At 42.6% G+C, this 20,111-nt stretch overlaps 1 protein-coding gene across 8 annotated transcripts in view; it reads left to right on the forward strand.

The window, feature by feature from the left end:
* Positions 1–20,111, forward strand: part of DAAM1 (dishevelled associated activator of morphogenesis 1) — a 159,814-nt gene that overhangs the window by 116,284 nt on the left and 23,419 nt on the right. For all 8 annotated transcript variants that reach the window (XM_079769870.1, XM_079769874.1, XM_079769875.1 and 5 more), the window contains 7 exons: positions 47–185; positions 471–529; positions 3,602–3,789; positions 4,267–4,566; positions 4,844–4,951; positions 12,125–12,231; positions 19,970–20,054. In XM_079769870.1, coding sequence (XP_079625996.1) covers positions 47–185; positions 471–529; positions 3,602–3,789; positions 4,267–4,566; positions 4,844–4,951; positions 12,125–12,231; positions 19,970–20,054 — 986 coding nt within the window. The remainder of the gene's footprint in view (positions 1–46; positions 186–470; positions 530–3,601; positions 3,790–4,266; positions 4,567–4,843; positions 4,952–12,124; positions 12,232–19,969; positions 20,055–20,111) is intronic.

Raw genomic sequence — 20,111 nt, forward strand, 5'->3', positions numbered from 1 at the left:
CTGAGAAATAACCTGAAGTATTTTCCACCACTGTTTTCTTTTTTAGACAAGAGAAGTGGCAACACCGTTCAGTACTGGCTCCTACTAGATAGAATTATACAGCAAATAGTTATCCAGAATGACAAAGGACAGGACCCTGACTCCACACCTTTGGAAAACTTTAATATTAAGAATGTCGTACGGATGTAAGTTTCTTCCTACTTTGCAGTCTGTAAGATAATAGTGACAGTGTAAGACATTTATTTTAATCCTACTTTAAAATAGCAGCTGGGAGAACTGAAATGTATTAGAGGTCAAATAGGAATTCCTTGCTATACACATGTATTATATCTAAGTCTCTTCTGGATTTCCAAGTGTATCAAGCGTGCTTAGGGGTTCTCTGCACTAGATTGTTTGTACCTAGAGAGCATGCATTTAGCTGTAGGCCTTTTGTGTGTTTTCTAATGAATGCTACTTTAACTATTATACAGGTTGGTTAATGAAAATGAAGTTAAGCAGTGGAAAGAACAAGCAGAAAAAATGAGAAAAGGTAAGTGATGAGGCCCTGACAAGAAAAGAGGCTACGTTATTTGTTATTGGGCAACTAACTCTGCTTTCTGTATATTTTAGAAATTTACATTGATGCATCTTAATTGACCTAAGTGCATAAGTCTTTTTTTTTTTTTCATGTCTTAAGGGCATTTTATACTGGTTTCTCTTGAATTTAGCTATTTTAGTTGTCATGCTGCTTCCCAAATTTTATCCTTTTATTATAACCATGTAAGTTTTTTGAAAAAGCTTGAAGTATTTGCTATTCAGTGTTCGTTAATTAAAATTTTCTTGGCTATTAGTCTTCTTAGCCCATCCCCTACTGCATAGTTGCTCTTTAAAGCACACTGGGTTGTTAGAAATATACTAAGGAACACTAAGGATTGCCCAGAATTTTAAAAGAGAAACACGGGCACTTGGTTTCGGCAGCCCAATTCTTCACATGACCTCACTTTGGCACCAGTTATAAAGAGAGAAATCTTGCAGAGGAACACTGACCTTTGTAGATATATGTGTTATGTAACATTAACAGGCCAGCTACTGGTGAGTATTTGGCTATGTCGTTGATAGTAACAGTAAGCATCGGATGACAGGAGGGTCATTTGTGCCCATCGCTGTGCCAGCCTCACACAGAATGGGTATAACTTTCTCTCCTCCTTCAAAATATTAGCAAATTAAAGTTGGTCCCTTTGAGAAAGCAGTCATACTCCCAGCCAGTATTAATTGACTTCCTGTTCCTTGTCCATGTTACTCAGTCACAGCCAGTGAAACACAAGAGCACTCACCCGAGAGCTGAAAAAAAGGTCCAAGAGCTGCAGAAGCATTTCCTTCCCTCTTGTCACATTTGTCCTTTTCCATTGAACAGAAGGGCAGGGCCACACTGATAGGGGAAAATGCCAAATGTGAAGTTCTGTAATATTCCAAGATCCTCATGAATTCAGATTGCTCTCCAAAAAGTAAGGTTGCACATCCATTTTTAGAAATAAGTTCTAGAAACTTCTATAGAAAAAAATAGGAACATTGACTAAAATAGTAAAGAGAAATTATATCAAAGAGAAGATGGTCAATGAGTGATATTTTAGGGATACATCCTTAGAGGATGGAGACTCAGGTGTGCAAGTTGATGAGAGAACTGAGGACATAGCTTTGCGGTCATTTACTCATTGAGTGCCTGTGTATGTCAGGCATGTGCTGGGCTCTGGGTCTGAGTCTCAGCTCGGCCCCTGACAGTGTGGGTAGGCTAAGCCCTGTTCTCTTCTCCTCCAGTCTCCTCCTCTGAAAAATGAAGAGTAAACCTAAATCACAGGGTTGCTGTGGAGATTAAATGACAAAAGGATTGTAAGGGCTGTAGCATAGTGTCCGACACATGCCGGTTGCACAATAAATGACAGGGACTTTTGTAGGCTGCGGTGGTACAGAGAAAATGGCCATGGTCAGTGGGAGGAACAGGATGTTTAAACCAAGGTCAAGGGTAGGGTGTGAAAGGAGACTTAGTAAATAAAATTCTGTTCTGGAAGCTTCAAGTAGCCAAGTTGTGTTAAAGAGGGCACGTGTTGATGAGTTAGTCAGAGGGTGGAGGCTGTGAGGAGACAGGAAGTTCCGTGGCCCTGAAAGGTGGAGCATACCTGGAAAGAATTCTCTTTTGTGCAGAGAATTGTGTGAGCACTGAGTAAACGCTTAGCAAATGGATGATAAATGGACGCCATTTGTGGAGAGAATCCTTTAGTCTGGAGCTTACCAAACCTGGCATTACATCAGAATCATCTAGGGAGCATTTGAAAACCACAGACCCCCAAGCCCTGCCCCAGCCTGCAGAAGAGACTTTCTGGGATAGGGTCTGGGTTTCTGAGATGTTACTCCTTCAGGCGGTTCTGGGGTGAGGCCAGATGTCAGAGGCTAATGACTGGTGATGGAGAGTCAAGTCTTACAGCTGTCAGGGAGGAATGAAACGGAGATAGAAGAAGGAAAATGGGAGACAGGGAGGGAGTTTTCAGATGTGTCTGACTTCCCAAAGTGGTAGAAGTGGTAAAAAGTGGGTTAACCGTTACCTTCGCTCCAAGGCTGGTAAAAGCCAAGGACTTGGGTGTCTTGAACCCTTCTCTGCAAAGTCTGATTTTGGAGGACTCAAGAGGAAAAGTAAGAGATAGAGAAAGCAAAATTTTCAATATGTTATCAAATTTGGACATAGACACCAACTCTGTATAGCTCTGCCCCAGTGGGTTATCTCTCTAGTGGATTTACTGATATAAAAAGAACAGGGATTGTAACTGGGGCCAAGTATTGGAAATGAAGATCTACAGTCTAAACTTCGTTAGTCCTCTTTTCCAAAGCCCGTCACTCCCATTAGTGCTAAAGCGGCAGGCATATTGGCAATGCAAATCAGCAGGCTTGGGAGTCAGTAAAACTGCAGATGAGAGCAGCTACTTTTCTCCCCATAGGACGGTGATTCTCATGGTCAGCCGGTACCACTGCCCTAAAGATATTTAATGCTGTGATGATAACCTTTGTTTTCACAAGTTTTAAGAACTATTTGCCAGAAGCATAAAATTCTTCTAGTCAAACTAGCCTTCTGCGAGGCATGGAAGAAATGACTGCTTTGAGACAAACAGTGGTCTGGCAGCAGCATTTCCTCACAGTGCAAGATCCTCCCTCTCAGCCCCTCTGTGAGTCAGACACAAGCCAGAAAACCTAGCTAATAAACCCTGGCCTCTCTCTTCATTTCTAATTTGTGAAGAGGCCCTTTTAATACTCATTTTCCCAAGTGTAGGTGAAGGGCCATGTCTATGACAGGATTCTGAATTAAGTTCCAAACAGGCACCATTCTCCTGCACAAGAACTGTGGCTCTAGGGTCTCTTCCTCCGTCTCTTACAAAATATTGTAGTGAATAAAGTTGTTCATCTGAAGCCCCCTCTAAATACGAACACCATTGAGCCTGCAAGCTGCTCCCCTTGATGGAGAAGAGGAATAATATTGACCTAATAAAGAACCTCCCAATCCTCAGTTTTCTCTGTAGAGAAGACGCTTTGGCTTTGAAGAGATCCTGGTTTTCATGTCTGGCTGTTTCCTATGCAGAGCACAATGAGCTACAACAGAAATTGGAAAAGAAAGAGAGAGAATGTGACGCCAAGACCCAAGAGAAGGAGGAGATGATGCAGACCTTAAATAAAATGAAAGAGAAGCTTGAAAAGGAGACCACTGAGCATAAGCAAGTCAAGCAGCAGGTGGCGGATCTGACGGCCCAGCTGCACGAGCTCAGCAGGGTGAGGACCACAGGCAGCAGCTCCGCCCTCCCTTATCCTGTCCCTGAGCCCCTCATCCTAAGTAGCCAGCTCCTGACTCGGGGAGAAAACCTGAACCAGCTCCCGATTTACTGCATGGTTGTGAGACTCGCTCCCTCTGCTTTCATATAGACTGGGCATTTTTAAATACAAATCCTCTAATAAGAGCAAGGGGAGTCCCATTAGCCTTTTAAAATAAAAACTGATTTCCAGAAAGCCAAACTGGACGATGGTTCAAAAGTGAGAGGTGTGTGAACGCTTTGCGTACAAGCACCAGAGCGCCAAATACAAAGGACCCACCCAGTAGAGTCCACCGAGGCCTGGAAGGTCTAGGCCTTACTGCCCCTTAGTCCCACATTCTCAGAATTCCTCTGTAATTTCAGGCAAAGTGTCAGACTCTCAAAAGCATCGCCTGAATTTATTTCTTCCATTGATCTCTTCCTATTTTTATCTTTGCAGAGGGCCGTCTGTGCTTCAATCCCAGGTGGACCTTCGCCTGGGGCCCCAGGGGGGCCCTTTCCCTCCTCTGTGCCAGGGTCTCTCCTTCCTCCCCCACCGCCCCCACCTCTGCCAGGAGGAATGCTTCCTCCTCCTCCTCCTCCCCTCCCCCCTGGGGGGCCTCCGCCTCCCCCAGGGCCTCCTCCCTTGGGGGGAATCATGCCACCTCCTGGTGCTCCGCTGGGTCTGGCACTAAAGAAGAAGAACATTCCTCAGCCCACCAATGCCCTGAAATCCTTCAACTGGTCCAAGCTGCCGGAGGTAAGCCATTTGTTCCGCTCATGGTGCTGTCATAGAAAGGGGACACAGCCCTGGCTGTTAAGTGATCTCATTTTCTAGTACAGACTCGGGATTCTCACCAGCTTAGATATTTAAGTGATAAAGCTTCTGAAATAAATGGCACATTGTTGGAAGCCAGCTCACTTTGAGCATCTGGTAGAATGAAAAATTGGGGGTGGCAGCATTTTAAAATATAACCACGCCTGTTCTTTTTGTATATAACTGTAAACCCTAGTGCTTATTAACTTAATGTTTGCAGAACAAGCTGGAAGGAACAGTATGGACTGAAATTGATGATTCAAAAGTCTTCAAAATTCTAGATCTTGAAGACCTGGAACGAACTTTCTCTGCCTACCAAAGACAGCAGGTAACAGCACATGCCTTCCAGATGCTACAGAGGAAAAACACATCCTCATGCATGATCCCTGGGCCACCTGCCATACCCATGCCATGATAGGCATCTTAGTTCTAGGCTGTTTGGTCTACCCTGCATGTTCCTGCAAAGCAGCATGATGTATGTGTCCACACGTGTATGCCTGTCAGTGCGTGTGTGTGAACATCTCGAAGGTATATAAGCTTCTTGTTAGGGAGCTTCATACCCTGGTGTGTGTCCAAGACCTTGTCTCCACTGGTGGAAGTTCTGTATATCAACTTGCTTAGCCAAAATAATGTTTCTTTCTGAAGCCATTTTAGTTTATCTGACTTTGGAAAAAAAACACACCATATCAAATGGTTATTATCAGAAGCAGACTGCTTTTTTCAAATAGATGGAACCTTTAGAAGTTTGGGGGTCGGTGAATGGCTGTAATTTGGCAGCTAGCTGGAGCCTAGAGAGAAGTTTTTACTGTGTCATGAACACGATCAACTCAGAGTGGGGCTGGGAGGCTGAGCAAGCGTGCAGGTGGCAGTGATACAACTAGGATTAGAGAAGCTTCAGGAAGTGAGCAGAGCCCTCGTGATAGTGGTGGGAGTGTTGATCCAGGCTGGCTTACATGGCCAGGCTGTCCCTGTGACGCCATGAGCCCCGGTCACATCTGCGTGATACCTCTCACGTGGGCCAGAAGAGGTCACAGCAAGGTGATACCTCTCACGGCGTCACAGGTTCAGAGTTTCAGAAGAACAAGGAAGAGGTGGAGTGGGCAGTCAGAGACCTGGGAAGGGAAAAATGAAGTCCCCGAGTATGAGAAGGAAGATTCTTAAGGATGACTGGGAGGGAAATGATGAGGAAAGCGGAGTGTGGCTTAAACAAGGAGCACTCGGGTGCCGTGCATCTGCCAGGGGCATTCCTCAGGCTTTGCTGGGAGGCCCTTCACTCCTGAATGAATCATGCCAGGGTGGGGCATCCTCAGACAAGCAGCACACTTCCTAGTCTGCTTAGGCCTGGCCTGGTGCCTAAGAAAGAGTGTCTCAAAGCAGAACTGCCCTACACCGAGGGAGAAGATGCCTGCAGCTGGGGGAGACACAAAAATGAGGGGGGTTATTTTTAAAATGGCCTTGAATACATCTGCCATTGAAAAGAAAAGGGGGTATGTCCTTCAGCCAGAATACTTTTACTTAGAGGGACAGCCTCTCTGCAGTGCATTTTGATGCTATTCTAGAAGTGTGCAAACGCACGTGGTTGCCTGGCGTGGCTACATAGTCTTAAAGCAGGACTAGCTGGTACCAGACGTAAGTGTGAAGGCAAGCTTGGGCAATAGCATGCACACCATTAAAGGAAACGAGGAACAGGAAGATAGGACGTAAAGCGAGACACTTTACCTTTCAAGTAAAGGGTGTGTTTAGAGCCCTCATACAGCAGGTGCTCGGCACAGACTCATCCCTGACCGGCTGCAAGGGTCTCCTCCCTCTGCTGTCACAGCAAGGTGTTCTCTGGGCCTTGACATTTTAGCTGATTTCCTGGGAAAGTCAAATAATTTTCTGACCTCATTACATGGCCCATTGATTTCCTTCTTTAGTTTCAGTTACTAATACTGGTCCATTCTGGTTGCTGAAGGTGAGGATTTGGGAAGTAAATTAAAGGAAGGGAAAACAGCAGTTATTCCAAATGATGCTATTCAAGCCTGAGCATGTGGCTTGCATTTATTATGAAGGCAGGTGGTTGAAAGACCCAAGTTTACAAGACTCATAATTAACTGGCTTTCAGCAGAAGGTGCAGAAGGATGCTGCCAAAATGCTCTGGGACAAATATGTGGACAGTTCTCAAGAGCTCTGGGAGACAGGGTTGCAGAAAGCCTGGTATTGGGCAATTGTCTCCTAGCAACCAGTCACTGTTTAACTCATCAGTAGTCATTGCAGTCAGGATAGACCAGCACATTTCAGTTGTACTTACCACTAAGTAGACTGGCAAGTAGAACCATTGGTGCTATTTTCAGTAGCACTTCCTGGAGAAAAGTTTCAACACACCTGCTCAGCTTGGTTCAAGCATGTTTCTCCACTTGCTGCAAGAATTTGAGATGAGAACTTGAAAGCCATAAATATACTAGTATTTTCCAAATGAAGGAAATCTGAGCCATTTCATTGAATTTACTGAATGTTGAGAGATAGAAAATCGAAAGATGCAGGCACTCTAGTGAGAAGTTGTAGCAGAATAAAGGAAACAGGCTTCCTGTCGCTGACTGTCCACGAGTCTCAGGGTACTATATAATTATCACACTTGAACTGCTTTCTTTTCCACTCCCAAATGAATGCTAGGAACCTATTTTTTTCTATGGTATCTCCTCTTTCTTCCCTCCAGAGTTTAAAAAAAAAAAAGCAGACCTTGGTCAAATTCCCTATACTTCATCCAGTTTGGCCAAATAAATTTCTAAGAAAGGAAAGGAACTCATGCATTTGGGGGGTAGGGAAAATATTTATATATATATCAGATCTGTATAAGTTAGGTGAATAATGATTAATTACATTTAGGAGAGATTTTTCTGTGCATACACATGCACAAGATATGCTCCATTGACTTAAAAAATATTGTATCATTAAAAACAGGACAAATATTTATGCTGTCTGTTTTATATATGAAGTATTTCAATTGATGCAAATGTATTAAATGGTTGCACAGGCCTATAATGCCACTTGTAGAATAAAAGCAGAAATAAGGGAAATCTTTAAATAGCAGTAAGGTAGGCTAAAAGATGATAATCAGTTTTGGTACAGAGTTACCAGTCTCATCAACCCTAAAGTTAGTTCTCAAGGAGCTCTTATACTTATTTTTAAATTTAATCCTCACACCAGTTCTATGAAGTGAGTATTATTTCTATTTCACAGATAATTAAAAAAATGGCTTAGTGTATATTCAGTGTCCAAACAGGTAGCACAGTCAAGTGTACAAGTGGATAATTCTTAGCTTCATGTTGTTCTTATGCCATGGTTTTATTCATTGTGTAGGTTGGGTTTTGTAAAGGATTTTCTTTAACTGCGGTTTTAAGAAACAGACCATTCTTATTCAGGACTTTTTTCAGTGTAGATATCAAAGGTGTGTAGGGTTGATTATATAAGCTTATGTGCCACATGAAATGGAATTTAATAGCGTGCAGTTATTCCCCTGCTCACATTCCAGAAGTTCATTTGAAAGTCAATTTCTTGAATCTCAAAAGCTCTTTTCCTCATTAAAACTATATTACACAGGCCAACCACAAAAGGCTTATTTTATTATATAAAGTAGTGCATTGCGTAGTAATACTATCTCACATGCAATTAAACAATATTCATCTTGGTTTTGTGGGAAATTTTATCTTGAGATGTTATAAATTCATTCTCCCTATCCATGCAGTTGGACAGAGGGAAATGAACTTGGCATTTACCTAGAGAGAGTCATATCTTTGTAGCAATAAATTAACAGCTCACTATCTTCATTCCTCCCCCTGCTCTTTGCCTGGGGACACCCCTTCTTTATAGGCCCTGTTATCACCCCACAGAATAATATCTCAAAGCCTCTCTGCTTTGATTTAGGGAACAAAGAGTAACTGTGTCTCAGGCTCCACAACCTGATCTCTCCTGCCAGTATGTAATGCACAAATTATTCTTGGGGTCCCCTTTGGAACATTTAATGGTATCTTCTGATATTTATAAATGGTCAAAGAATTTTTCTTTTTATTCTTTTTACATGTTTCATTATTCTGTTTATCTCGTTTTCACATTGAAAAATTATGTGATTTAGGAATATATTTCAATAATCTTGGTCCTTGAGCACTGAAGAGAAAATTGTAAATGATAATTTTTCTTAAGACTAAAGTATAGGGTAGAGGTTCTGTAATGGACTGCATGGTAAGAGTTAATCAAATGCAGGGTTTGTATAAATATCAGTGTATACAATTTTTCTGGAGAAGGATCCCAGCTTTTATCAGATTTACAAAGGAATCTCAACCTCAAAAAGATTAAGACCCATTCGTGTATGAGTTATTATTATCTGAGAACTGTTGAGTCATTACTTCATTGTGGAACCCTATCTATAAGAATCTATCAGCACTAGTTCCTGAGAATGCAAGTCTCAACTTCCTATTTATATTCCAAGCCCAAGGCTCTACACCAAAAAATCATCTGGAAAAATCAGGCATCCTGTTAGGTGGAGCCAAAGATAGATGATTCTGTCAAGTTTGGTTCAAGCCAGTTAGTGAAGAACTTAAAGTTTCAAAAAGAATGTTAACTTATTTGAAATAGACCTGGAAACATTGTTATTCTTGTCATGCCCCATCTAATAAACTTTGTGATTTTATTTAAAATGTGATGATTCAAGGACTCTTTAAAGGAAGGGAATCGTAAAGCTAACAATTAACCAAACTCTCCCATGGCATTCCTCATCCCCTCCCCTGGAAAGATGAACTACATTACTTAGCTATTAATTGTTGCACTTATTACTGCCACTGGTTACAAATGGGAGATCTGGACCAACTGTTCAACTCAGCTGAAAGCAGGACAGTAGGAGAAGATAAGGACTTGATCATCAGCTTGAAAGATAATTTTATGATAGCTTCCAAGTACTGAGCTCATAACTGTGTGTCAGGCATTGTACAAAATTCTTTACGTGCATTATCACATTTAATCCTCATACTAGCAATCTGGTTGTTGACCCTATTTTACGGACAGACTGAGCACCAGTACCAGTTAGTTATTGATAGTTGCCTGATTGCATAGCCCATGACAGTAGAGGTCAGAAATCTCCATTTCCTGATGGTGGGAATTTATGAGAGTTGCCAGAGAACTTTTTAGAAGTTTCTTTTCTGAAGGCCAGACAGTGAGAGCCAGATCTAAATTCAACTAAGCAGCTTGTCTCTTTAAGAGAGAAAAGTAGGGTAAAGCCTCGTGGAGTTCACGTCAACATAGTTCTTTCTGCCCTGGAAAGGAGAAACTGCTTTTACAGGGAACGAGTCCTAAGGAGTTTTACCTGGTAGAGTAGAAAAATTGACAATTACAACAAGGACAAGAGAAAACTGTGACATCAGAGGAGGAGAAAGTTTCCTTGTGGTTATCAAATGATTTTTTTAATGCCATTCTAGAAAAGCAGTCCCTCCTTGTCAGGGAGGAGCCAGGGGAGGGGGCATTTTGTTTCCCTCTAGAGATGCTATCTATGAAGCCGCTCATCTGCGTAAAATTGGCCTTAGCGGCACTGCCAGAACCAGTGAGGCCTTAAGGAATTTGCTGAGCAAATGCTGGTTGTGCTAGTGGTTGGTCCGAAAGCTGGGGTGTGTTTTGCACACCGAAGCTGTATTCATTCCATCATGGCAAAAATATATAAAGAAATTTGTGACTTTCTCATAATGTGTCAATTACTTCTTCCTCTTCTTCATTCCAAGTCTTTTCTATGGACTATTTCAAGAAGAGGCTGTTGACTTTTGTATGCTTGAAACAGCCCTGAGGCAGTTGGGACAGGGCCACCAATGGCTGCACACCACACAGATCCCTTATTGTCTCCCAGTTAGTGAGTTCTGTCTTTTCTCTCCCTGTCGCACCTACGGGCAGTGAGGGTTAATACTACTGACCTATGTTGTTGAACTAGTCTTTTGTCTTTTCATAATCCTTCCTTGTGATACAAGAAGACAGAAGATTGCTTCCACCAAATATATATATAGTAGTATATAACAATGGGAATAATTTCCTTAAGTTGGTTCAATTGATTTTTTTTTTCACTTCAAGTAAAAATCATGTTGAATCAATGGAGCCCAGTGGTCCTTTCAAACAGGATGTGGTTCCTTTCCCAACTTGAGTCTTCCTGGGGTGTTTGAATTCCTTTCTCAATTTGATTTTCCACCAGTGAAAATGAGGTGCGGCCCAACCATCTCTCTCTACCCCAAATGCTCAGTACCATGCCCTTATTTGTATTTTCCGCTAGGCTCTGTCATTTTCATTCACCCTCATTGCTGCTCCTAGGGGCGTAGTCACCTCTTACACCCCTCCCTGATCTCCTGGACTTCCCCCCTTTGTTGCTGTGGTTTCTGAGCTGCATGTATCTGATTTGCCTTTCCCATGCCTCTGCCGTGGCTGTAGGACTTCTTTGTGAGCAGTAACTCCAAGCAGGTAAGTGAGCTACTACCTGAACCTCGCTTAGTGTAAACCAGCTCACTGTAAGCTCGAAAAGTCTCAGTTATCTTGTTTTGTTCAGATAGTGTAACACAGCCTAGGTAATTTCATGTTGGGTTTCAACTCTTAGCTGGAATCTCATCACGACAAAAGACAGTTGCAAAGTTTGTTCACATGGTGCTCTTAGTATAAATTCCACATCGTCTTTGTTTCCTAAGCTGTTACACAATTCCAGAGCTCCTTACATTTTATAAATGGATCCTGCCCTCTGATAAGATTAAACTTGCTATTTATCTAATTACTCTATGTTTTCACCTTGATGTCCAGCTTACTCAAACAGTATCTTATATAATTGTTTTATGCTTCTCCCACCATAAGCTATGACTGGCCATCATTGCTTACAGCTTTCTGCACAGCAGCAGGGTTGCAAGTAGTGTTTCGTTGTTAACTCAAGTAATTGGACTAATGCCTTGAGCTGTCCATCAGGCTCTAGGGTAACGAAAGGTACCATCTGGGCTTGGGAGCTTCCTGTTGCACATGAAGACATTTGGGGTCTTTATTGTTCAGCCCTTTAAGTGCTTAGGATGCAAATGGTTGTGGGGTGAACGTGTCCTACAAATGGTTGGACCAGCAATGGCAGGCCTCAGCTGAGCTTGATTCATAGTGACAGTTCTGTCTGCTGTCCAAAGGGGTTTGGGGGACAAAAAGAGGGCACCATTCCCTTATAATGTATGCACACGGAGCATCTTCAACTTAGGAGCACTTTGTTCTTCCAAACAATGCTTTTTCAAATGTGGGTGGTCAGCGCTTCTTATTTCCCCTTTGTCTACTAGATTTTAGTCTTTGTTTCAATTCCGTCACCCTCCTACACTCCCCCCCTCACCATCTCAGCTTTGTCTGTGTGTGGTGTGTGTGTGTGTGTGTGTGTGTGTGTGTGTGTGTGTGTGTGTGCGCGCGCGCGCAGGAAAAGTATGTGTCTGAAGCCGGAGTGTCCCTGTTTGACTGTGATGGATTTCTCTCATGCTCTTTATAGAAAGAAGCAGATGCCATCGATGACACACTGAGTTCCAAACTAAAAGTCAAAGAGCTTTCGGTGATTGATGGTCGGAGAGCTCAGAATTGCAACATCCTTCTATCGAGGTATTGTTGATGTTGAATAGACATTTCTGGTAGGACCAACTTCTCTATCATGTGGCTCCAAAATATGTGTTTTCACTTGTTCTTATGCCTCGACTCTGTGAGATACTGTTTTTCGGACTAACTCTCTCTGCTAAGGTGAGGACAACTGTGGTGCTTACTCCCGCAATGGAATCTGTCAGAGCTGGTTGCCTACTGTCTTAGTTAGAGTTAAATTTCCAGACTCCTAAGTTTAAAAAGCAGAACCTCCCAAGTCCATGTTTGTGCGTGTCCCCACCTCCTCCCCTCAGTAAGCCTGTAAAATGGACGTTACTTTTATTTATACTTCTTGGCTTCAGAGATATTTTGGCTGTTGAGTAAACACTGTCACAGAATCAGGACTGACGATGAACCTCTCCTTTTTTTTTTTTTAATTTTCCTTTCTGTAGTCATCTTTTTATACTTCAAGGTTATATGATATCATGCTCTTTCTGAACATTTTTATGACTAAAAGAATATGTAAATCTCAAACCTCAATGAAATGCTAATGTAACTAATTCAGCCCTGTTCAGAAATCTTTCTCATAACTAGTGAATCATCTCAACCTTGGAACTTGAAAAGAAGAAAGGAAATTTGGAAGCCTGGAATTTGATTGTCGCTTCAGGTTGTCTAGGGCATTTCTAGTAACCTTGTCTGGATCTAGTTTCTTCTTTTCTCTAAAGGGGACTTTTACATCAGGCAAAGATACCTAATGCTTATGAGGTGAATGAAGATGTAAAGAATCCTGAATTTTGAGGCTTTAAGTGTAAGTCCATTGGTTGCATTCCAGAAAGAATGCTGTATATGCACTGAGGCTGGTGTCAGGTGACTTTTCTTTCAGGGAGAGGGAAGAGGGAAAGTAGTAGTCCTGAGTTTTTAGAGGGTCTTAGAGTAAGTTTCTTTTAACACAGAAAGCTGCTGCTTGGTTTTCAGCCTAGCAGCTTGATTGTTAGCCAGATATATATTACTCCAGGGACCAAATGTTTCTTTTAGTGAAAGAGAAATTGAAGCCACTAGATCCCTGAATTTTAATACAACTGATGAGGTAACATGAACCGTCCTGTTAGCTAGCATTTCCTTTCTGCCTCTGGAAGAAGGGACGCTGTGTAAATGGCCAGGTCCTGTGTATCCCCACATTTGCTCCCCGATCACATGCTCAGGAAGACACCGCTGAAAGCAATTGAAGGCCTCTTATTTTTCTTCTGGGTGTACACAATCTATTTTGTTCCAATTTTTTTTAATCCTCACCTGAGGATATGTTTATTGATTTTAGAGGGAGGGAGAGAGAAAGAGAAATATCAATGTGGGAGAAGAACATTGATCGATTGCCTCCCATATCTACCCTGATTGGGAATAGAACTCACAACCTTTTTTGGTGTACTTGACAACGCTCAACCATCCAGCCAGGGCTATTTCAATTTCTTTTACAAATAACATTTTTTTTTAATACTCACCTGAGGATATTTTTTCATTGATTTTTAGAGAGAGTGGGAGAGAGAAAGACAGAGAGAAATATCGATGTAAGAGAAACACATCGATTGGTTGCCTTCTGCCCATGCCCTGACCAGGGCCCGGGCCAGGGAGGAGCCTGCAACCAAGGTATGTGCCCTTGACCAGCATCAAACCCAGGACCCTTCCATCCACAGGCCAACACTCTATCCACTGAGCCAAACCAACAAGGGCTACAAATAACATTCTTAACAGCAAAATACAATGAAAATTTGGGGAAAATGTTTTGTTTTTTTAAAAATTTTTCCTATATTTTCAGGAGGAATACTTTAAAACAATTTGATCAAGGAAGCTGTCACTCTTGAATTTCCATGCAATTAAGTGCTCTTAGGACTATAAATTGTGACCCAGTTCCTTATAGAGAGATTATTCTCAGTACTAGATGCCAACCAGGGTAATTACACTAGTTATAGATAAGGTTACATATCTTGCTGGCAGATTTCCCATCCCTTAATTGAAGGAATCATTTCATATTTGTGGTATGTAATTCCCTTGTTACCTCAAAAATGTCAGAACCTAAGATGACTTAGAACTTGAATGTATCTGAACTCTGGAAGAGAGCTTTAAGAGCTTGCTTCATATATGTTAGATTATCTATTAAAACACAATTTAATGAATAAGTGCTATTGCAGTGTGCATAATTAAAAGTTATTGTGCGTAACAAAGCAATTTTGAGTCTCAGTTGACCTTATGGTAATTCAGCCTATTGCTCAGGTTCCAAACCTTCCCTCCCACAGAGGATCCATCAGCACTTGCTTTCCTGCTCAGTAGTCAATAGTTTCCACTCCCTCCTTGGTAAAGTACAGGGCTGATGTACTGTATGTGCTGTGGTAAAAGTAAAAGAAATTAAGCAAGTTTCATTTTAGTTTGTTTTTTATTTAGTTTTTGTAACCAGTCAGCAGTTTTCCTGCTTTCATTCTTCCCATTTCGTCAGCAATCCATTACTATCCACTAAGGACCCAGGGGCTTAATGAAGGGAAGAGATCTGGGAGAGCATGTTTGATATTTTTCTTAGAGAGTTACTGCTTTGAAGCATCTATCTGCCCGCCACCCTGCAGGGTGCCATAGGATGTACCCACACTTAAGGTAGCACTGCTGCCATGGGAAGTTCATGCTGACTGGATAAGGAAGGTGACACAGGCGAGGTACCTTGTGAACAATTCAGGGCTCAGACTGGTCTGACTAGGAGACAGCAGCTCAGCCAGGTAAGAGGGACAGTGGGCCTCAAAGGGCGATAATAGTTACCTGAGCAGGGGGCACGGAGGCAGTTCCAAGGAGGCGTGCAGCCGGAGAAAAGGCACCGGAGAGGTATGAGCAGCTAATAAAGAGAGCCCTATAACTGAAGCAGACAGTTGTCGCTTGGATTGAATGAGACCAGGCAGGAGAGCCTGCAATCCGTGCCCAGTGCCTTTGTGAGGGCAGGAGTCCACCCAGGATCGACCATGCCCTCCTCATCTATAAGACGGAGATAATGAGAGTGGTGGCCTTGCAGTGGGCCTTTGAGAGTGGACCTGGCAGGATGCCTGCATGTGGGGGCTGCTCAGTCAGTGGCTTGTTCACGTCCCCATGAGATCGGAAATTGGCGCAGCTTGTTCGGAAGGAGATCACTTTGTCTTAATAAGGTTGCACATTTGATCTCCGTGTGCAGGACAGGTTGGAATGGGTCAAGGACTGGAGCCGGAGGGTAGGAGGCTCTTTCTGTTGCCCAGGGAAGACAAGGGACAGAGTTGAGAGAGATGAAGAAACCCTGAACAGGACCTGGAGACTGATTTTATACATGGGGACAATGAGTAGGAACATTTCCAAGTTGATGTCAAGATTTCTTACCTTTCCACACTTACTATTTTTCTTCTTTTCTGCTTATTTCATTTCCAAAGGGTGGCAACCCTCTCTGTTTCTTATCTCGCTGACTAGGAATTTAATTCCTAGCAAGGTAGTCATTACATCCAATTCCGCCCCAGTGAAGTCTGGGCGTATTCCGTTTAATGAGTGTATGTCTGCAGTGCTTGTTCTCCTTCAAAGCTCTTCCTTACCCACACACTGCAAGGCAGTGGACTCTGGTCAGAGGCACCTGCCACAGTCTCGTCTGGAGCTGATCAGACAAACAGAAAGGAAGCCCTTCCCATCCCAGGGGCCGGGAAGGGGGGGATACAGGCCCTTTTTATGTGCCCACAGCATGAATGGCCGGGGTCACTGTGGCTCCTAGGAAGAGAGTGCCTGGAAGGTAGGTTTTGAATCAGAAGCTCCAGGCCATGAGGGACCCTGAGAAGGGGATGGAATGAGAACCCATTGGGCTCTGGGCAGGGTAAGCAGCAACTTTTCCGCTGTGTGTCTGTAGGTGATATGTGGCCGTCTACAATTCACTCCGCTTTACTCCCCAAATCACCCCTACCTTCCAAAAGGGGAAAAAATAAAAGACAGGAAGAAACTGGGAAGCTGGCTTATATTGCAAAATGAACCCACCTAAAAACACGTTTATGAAGTGTCCTGCCATTCTTTTTTCCAGATGCTCACTAGCACGGCAGCCAGGGTGCCGTAAACCACAGAACGCTACTTTAAAGCAGGAGGATTTGGCTTAGATCCACCGAGGCCTAGCTAAGGCTAAGGTAGCCGTCCATCCCTAACTTACTGTAATTACGCCTGGATGTTCCAATTCTCTTGGCACATTTTTTAAATACTTGAGTAGAGCAAGGTAGACTTAAATACTGTTTTTAAATGGCCAGTTTGTTTCCTGCCTTGTAAAGAAAGTTGAAGTGGGTGTCTTAGAAGTTGCCACCCTCCAGCACACCAGAGCCCTGCTGCCGAGCTTTAAAAGCAATTAAAAGGCTAGAACTGGTAGGGTCCTTAAATTACAGAGATTAGCAGCTCATTCTGTGATGACAGATGACACTAAGAACCCGGCAGCCTATGGAACCATCCCGGAGGGCAGCATACCTTCTCCTCTTTCCCCAAGGTAGAGTTTCTCTGTCTGCTCCAACAGGCCACGTGCTAGGCGGCATGTTGACAGGTCGATTTTCTTAAGTACTACCCATTAAAGTCTCCAGTCTCTTTGTGGGCCACATTAAGAGAAACCAAAATTGTTACGAAGTAGAGCTAGTGTTTAGTCCAGACAGCCTCTCAAGGGGTTGAGGAGCATAAATATATACAATTTCAAAAGCAAGGAGTTCTGCACTCCATATGGGGAGCTAATGAAATGCATGTCTGATACTTCAAGTATTGTTCTCTGATTTTCAACTCCTTTTCTTTTAAATGCAAAACAGAAGGAACTCGGCAGAACTGCAGCCTAACATGGTTTCTTCAACGCAGTGTGAAAAGGACAGGGGACTAATTTATTTTTTTCTTATAAGCCGAGCTTTTCTCCTGAGGACTAGAGACATTTCCACAGCCAGTTGGTTTCCATTAGTGGCAGTTTCCACCTTCCCTAACATTCCCTTCCTCGGCCTCACAGGCCCGCACCGTGGTGTTTGCCCTTAACCGACTGGAGAGCCTTCGGTGTCCTGGGATGTAGGGCTGCCCGGGCCTGTGCGGTGGAGACCTCGATGCTGGGATACTTTTTCCCGTCATTCATTTCACCCAGCCCAGTTTGGCTAATTGTTCCACTTAAGTTTGGGGCTTTTCCCTCATGATGTTCCACTGAATACCATGTTTATGGGGCACTGACTAAAACAATCTGTAGAAGTCTGCTCAGGTCCAGCATGCCGACCACAGCCCAGGAGTTCTGATGTTTCCACAATCAGACAAGGCGGTAGAATGGGCCTTGTTTTAGAATGTGGACGGCTGGGTGTGTTGCCTAGAGGCTCTATTTGGATATGAAAACATGAAATAGAAGAGAGTGGTATTAGTACACTAGGATTCCCCAATTTGTGTTCCTTCCCTGTCCTACTTATTGGCACATGAAACAACATTCCGTTTAAATGGCGGGGTGGATGGTTTTAATGAGATTGTGTCAAAATCTACAGGAGGGGATGATCCAGAGGTGTCAGAGTGGGCTCCTCCCTGATGGCCTTCATGTCCACCTAGCTCTCTCCAGCCCTCTGTCTGTCTGTCTGTCTTTGAGAACACAGCAAACACCTGTACTATGTGTGTGCCTGTGCCTCAGCTTATCGGTTGATTCTCCCACCTCTAAAATAGACACCACGTCTTCTAATTCTATTTTAACACTCCCAGGCATAATGGGTAGTGTGTGCAGAGAGGAAACTGGTGAAATAATGGGTATGAGAGTACTTTGGGAAGTGTCCATAATAACCCTACTATGCGCTGTTTAATGCTCAGATAACTGCACATGACTATTAAGGTTGCATAAGTATTGCTGCCCTTTTTTCTGGTGTAGAGAAGTCTGCTTTGTAGACTATACATACAGTGTATTGAGCCCTTCTATAGCCAGGCGCTATGCTGAACAGTTTACATGTATTATTTCACTTTATACACCTCTACACACACTCCTTCATTTAAGTGTAGTTATTATTACCCCTACTTTATAGATGAGGAAAGTAAGGCTAAAGAAACACTTTTTCCAATGTCTCACTGGCCAAGAAGTATCAGCCAAGACTGGGGACTAGCCTTTCCAATGTCAAGTCCCCTGTCCTCAAACGTTTCCTGTGAGGGCTGTATGTTTTGCTCCATATTTGTGTTTATGTCTTTCTCTTTAGTCCTAAAAGTTATTCTTCTTGAAGGTCTTAGACTAGAAGAACAGATCAAATGAAGTTAATATGCCACATTAGTGGTAGCTTGTAAGGAAGTGAGATGTAAAAAAATAAGTCTGGGTCAGATGTTTACAAATAAAACAAAAGAATGACTCGATTGTTACAGCTAATAATCTGGTTATGACTATTGGTTGTGTCTACTAAAAATGAAGGAGGTTTTATTTTATTTTTTTATCCTCACTGGAGGATATTTTTTCCCCCACTGATTTTAAGACAAAGTGGAAGGGATGGAGAGAGAAAAAAACATCGATGTGAGAGAGACACATCAATTGGTTTTGGTTGCCTCCTGCACATGCCCCAACTGGGGCCAAAGATTGAACCTGTAGCCCAGGTACATGCCCTTGACCAGGAATTGAACCCGTGTCCTTCCAGTGTGTGTGTGTTTGGGGGGGCGGGGGGGCACACTCTAACCACTAAACACACTGGCCAGGGCTGCAAGTACGTTTTTTTGTAGTTTGTGGGGGTTTTTTAAATATATTTTTATTGATTTCAGAGAGAAAGGGAGAGGGAGAGAGAGATAGAAACATCAATGATGAGAGAGAATCATTGATAGGCTGCCTCCTGCACGCCCCCTGCTGGGGATCAAGCCTGCAAGCCAGGCATGTTCCCTTGACTGGAATCGAACCTGGGACCCTTCTGTCCACAGGCCGATGTTCTATCCACTGAGCCAAACTGGCTAGGGCAAAGTATGTTTTAATATCATGACTCTTTACAGCTAACATTTTGGTGTTCTGATATAATCAAGACATAAATCCTTAATGAAATTAGTAAATCATATAAATTTATTGTAGATAGAAAACAGATTTGTGTCTTTGCTTAAATCCTTCCCTAAGCAATATTTATAAAAAGAATTTGGGATTAGCATCAAGCATGTTGGGTTAGTGTGAGATACTGACACTTTTCTATATGTTTGACCATGGGCAATTGCTTAACTATTCTGAGCCTCAGTTTCTTCCTCTATTAAACAAAATGAACCATTAGAGTTATTTTGAAGTTCAGATGAAATAACATGTGAAAACTCCTCAACTGTGAAGTGTTTGTACGTTTTATTACTTACGTTAACTATTGTTCAATCTTTAACAATACTAGTAACATAGATTCTAAACTTATTTAAATGCATTTTAATATGACAGCAAGCTTTACACACTCCTGATATATAATCACATTAAGATTCTAGTTTTCTGCTGTCACCTGAAGTTCATGAATATATTAAAGAGAATGGTGTGTATGGGTGTTGCCCCTACTTCTCATCTGCTAATCCCTAAGCGACAGAACATAACAGCTTTGTTCGCTATGTCAGCAGAGCATTACAAAGCTCTGAAAGAATGTTAGAGCAGTTTCAAAATACTATTTTTAGGTGCAATGTTGTCAGGAAATAAGCTTTCACTGAGAGATTTTTGAGCAAAACGTTATTTGAAAATCAGCAGCTGGAGTAGCAAAGTGAATTATCTTCCATTAAAGTTTAATACTCAAAGCAGTATTGTTAACAAAATAAAATATTCTTTCTCCAGGTTGAGATTATCCAATGATGAAATCAAACGAGCAATTCTAACAATGGATGAGCAGGAAGATCTGCCCAAGGACATGCTGGAACAGGTGAGCTGCCAGACGTCTCTCAGAGCACAAGTGATGGCGAGCTTTCAGCAGGGAGTA

The sequence above is a fragment of the Cnephaeus nilssonii genome, assembly GCF_951640355.1.
Source record: "Cnephaeus nilssonii genome assembly, chromosome: 4".
Classification (NCBI taxonomy): Eukaryota; Metazoa; Chordata; class Mammalia; order Chiroptera; family Vespertilionidae; genus Cnephaeus; species Cnephaeus nilssonii.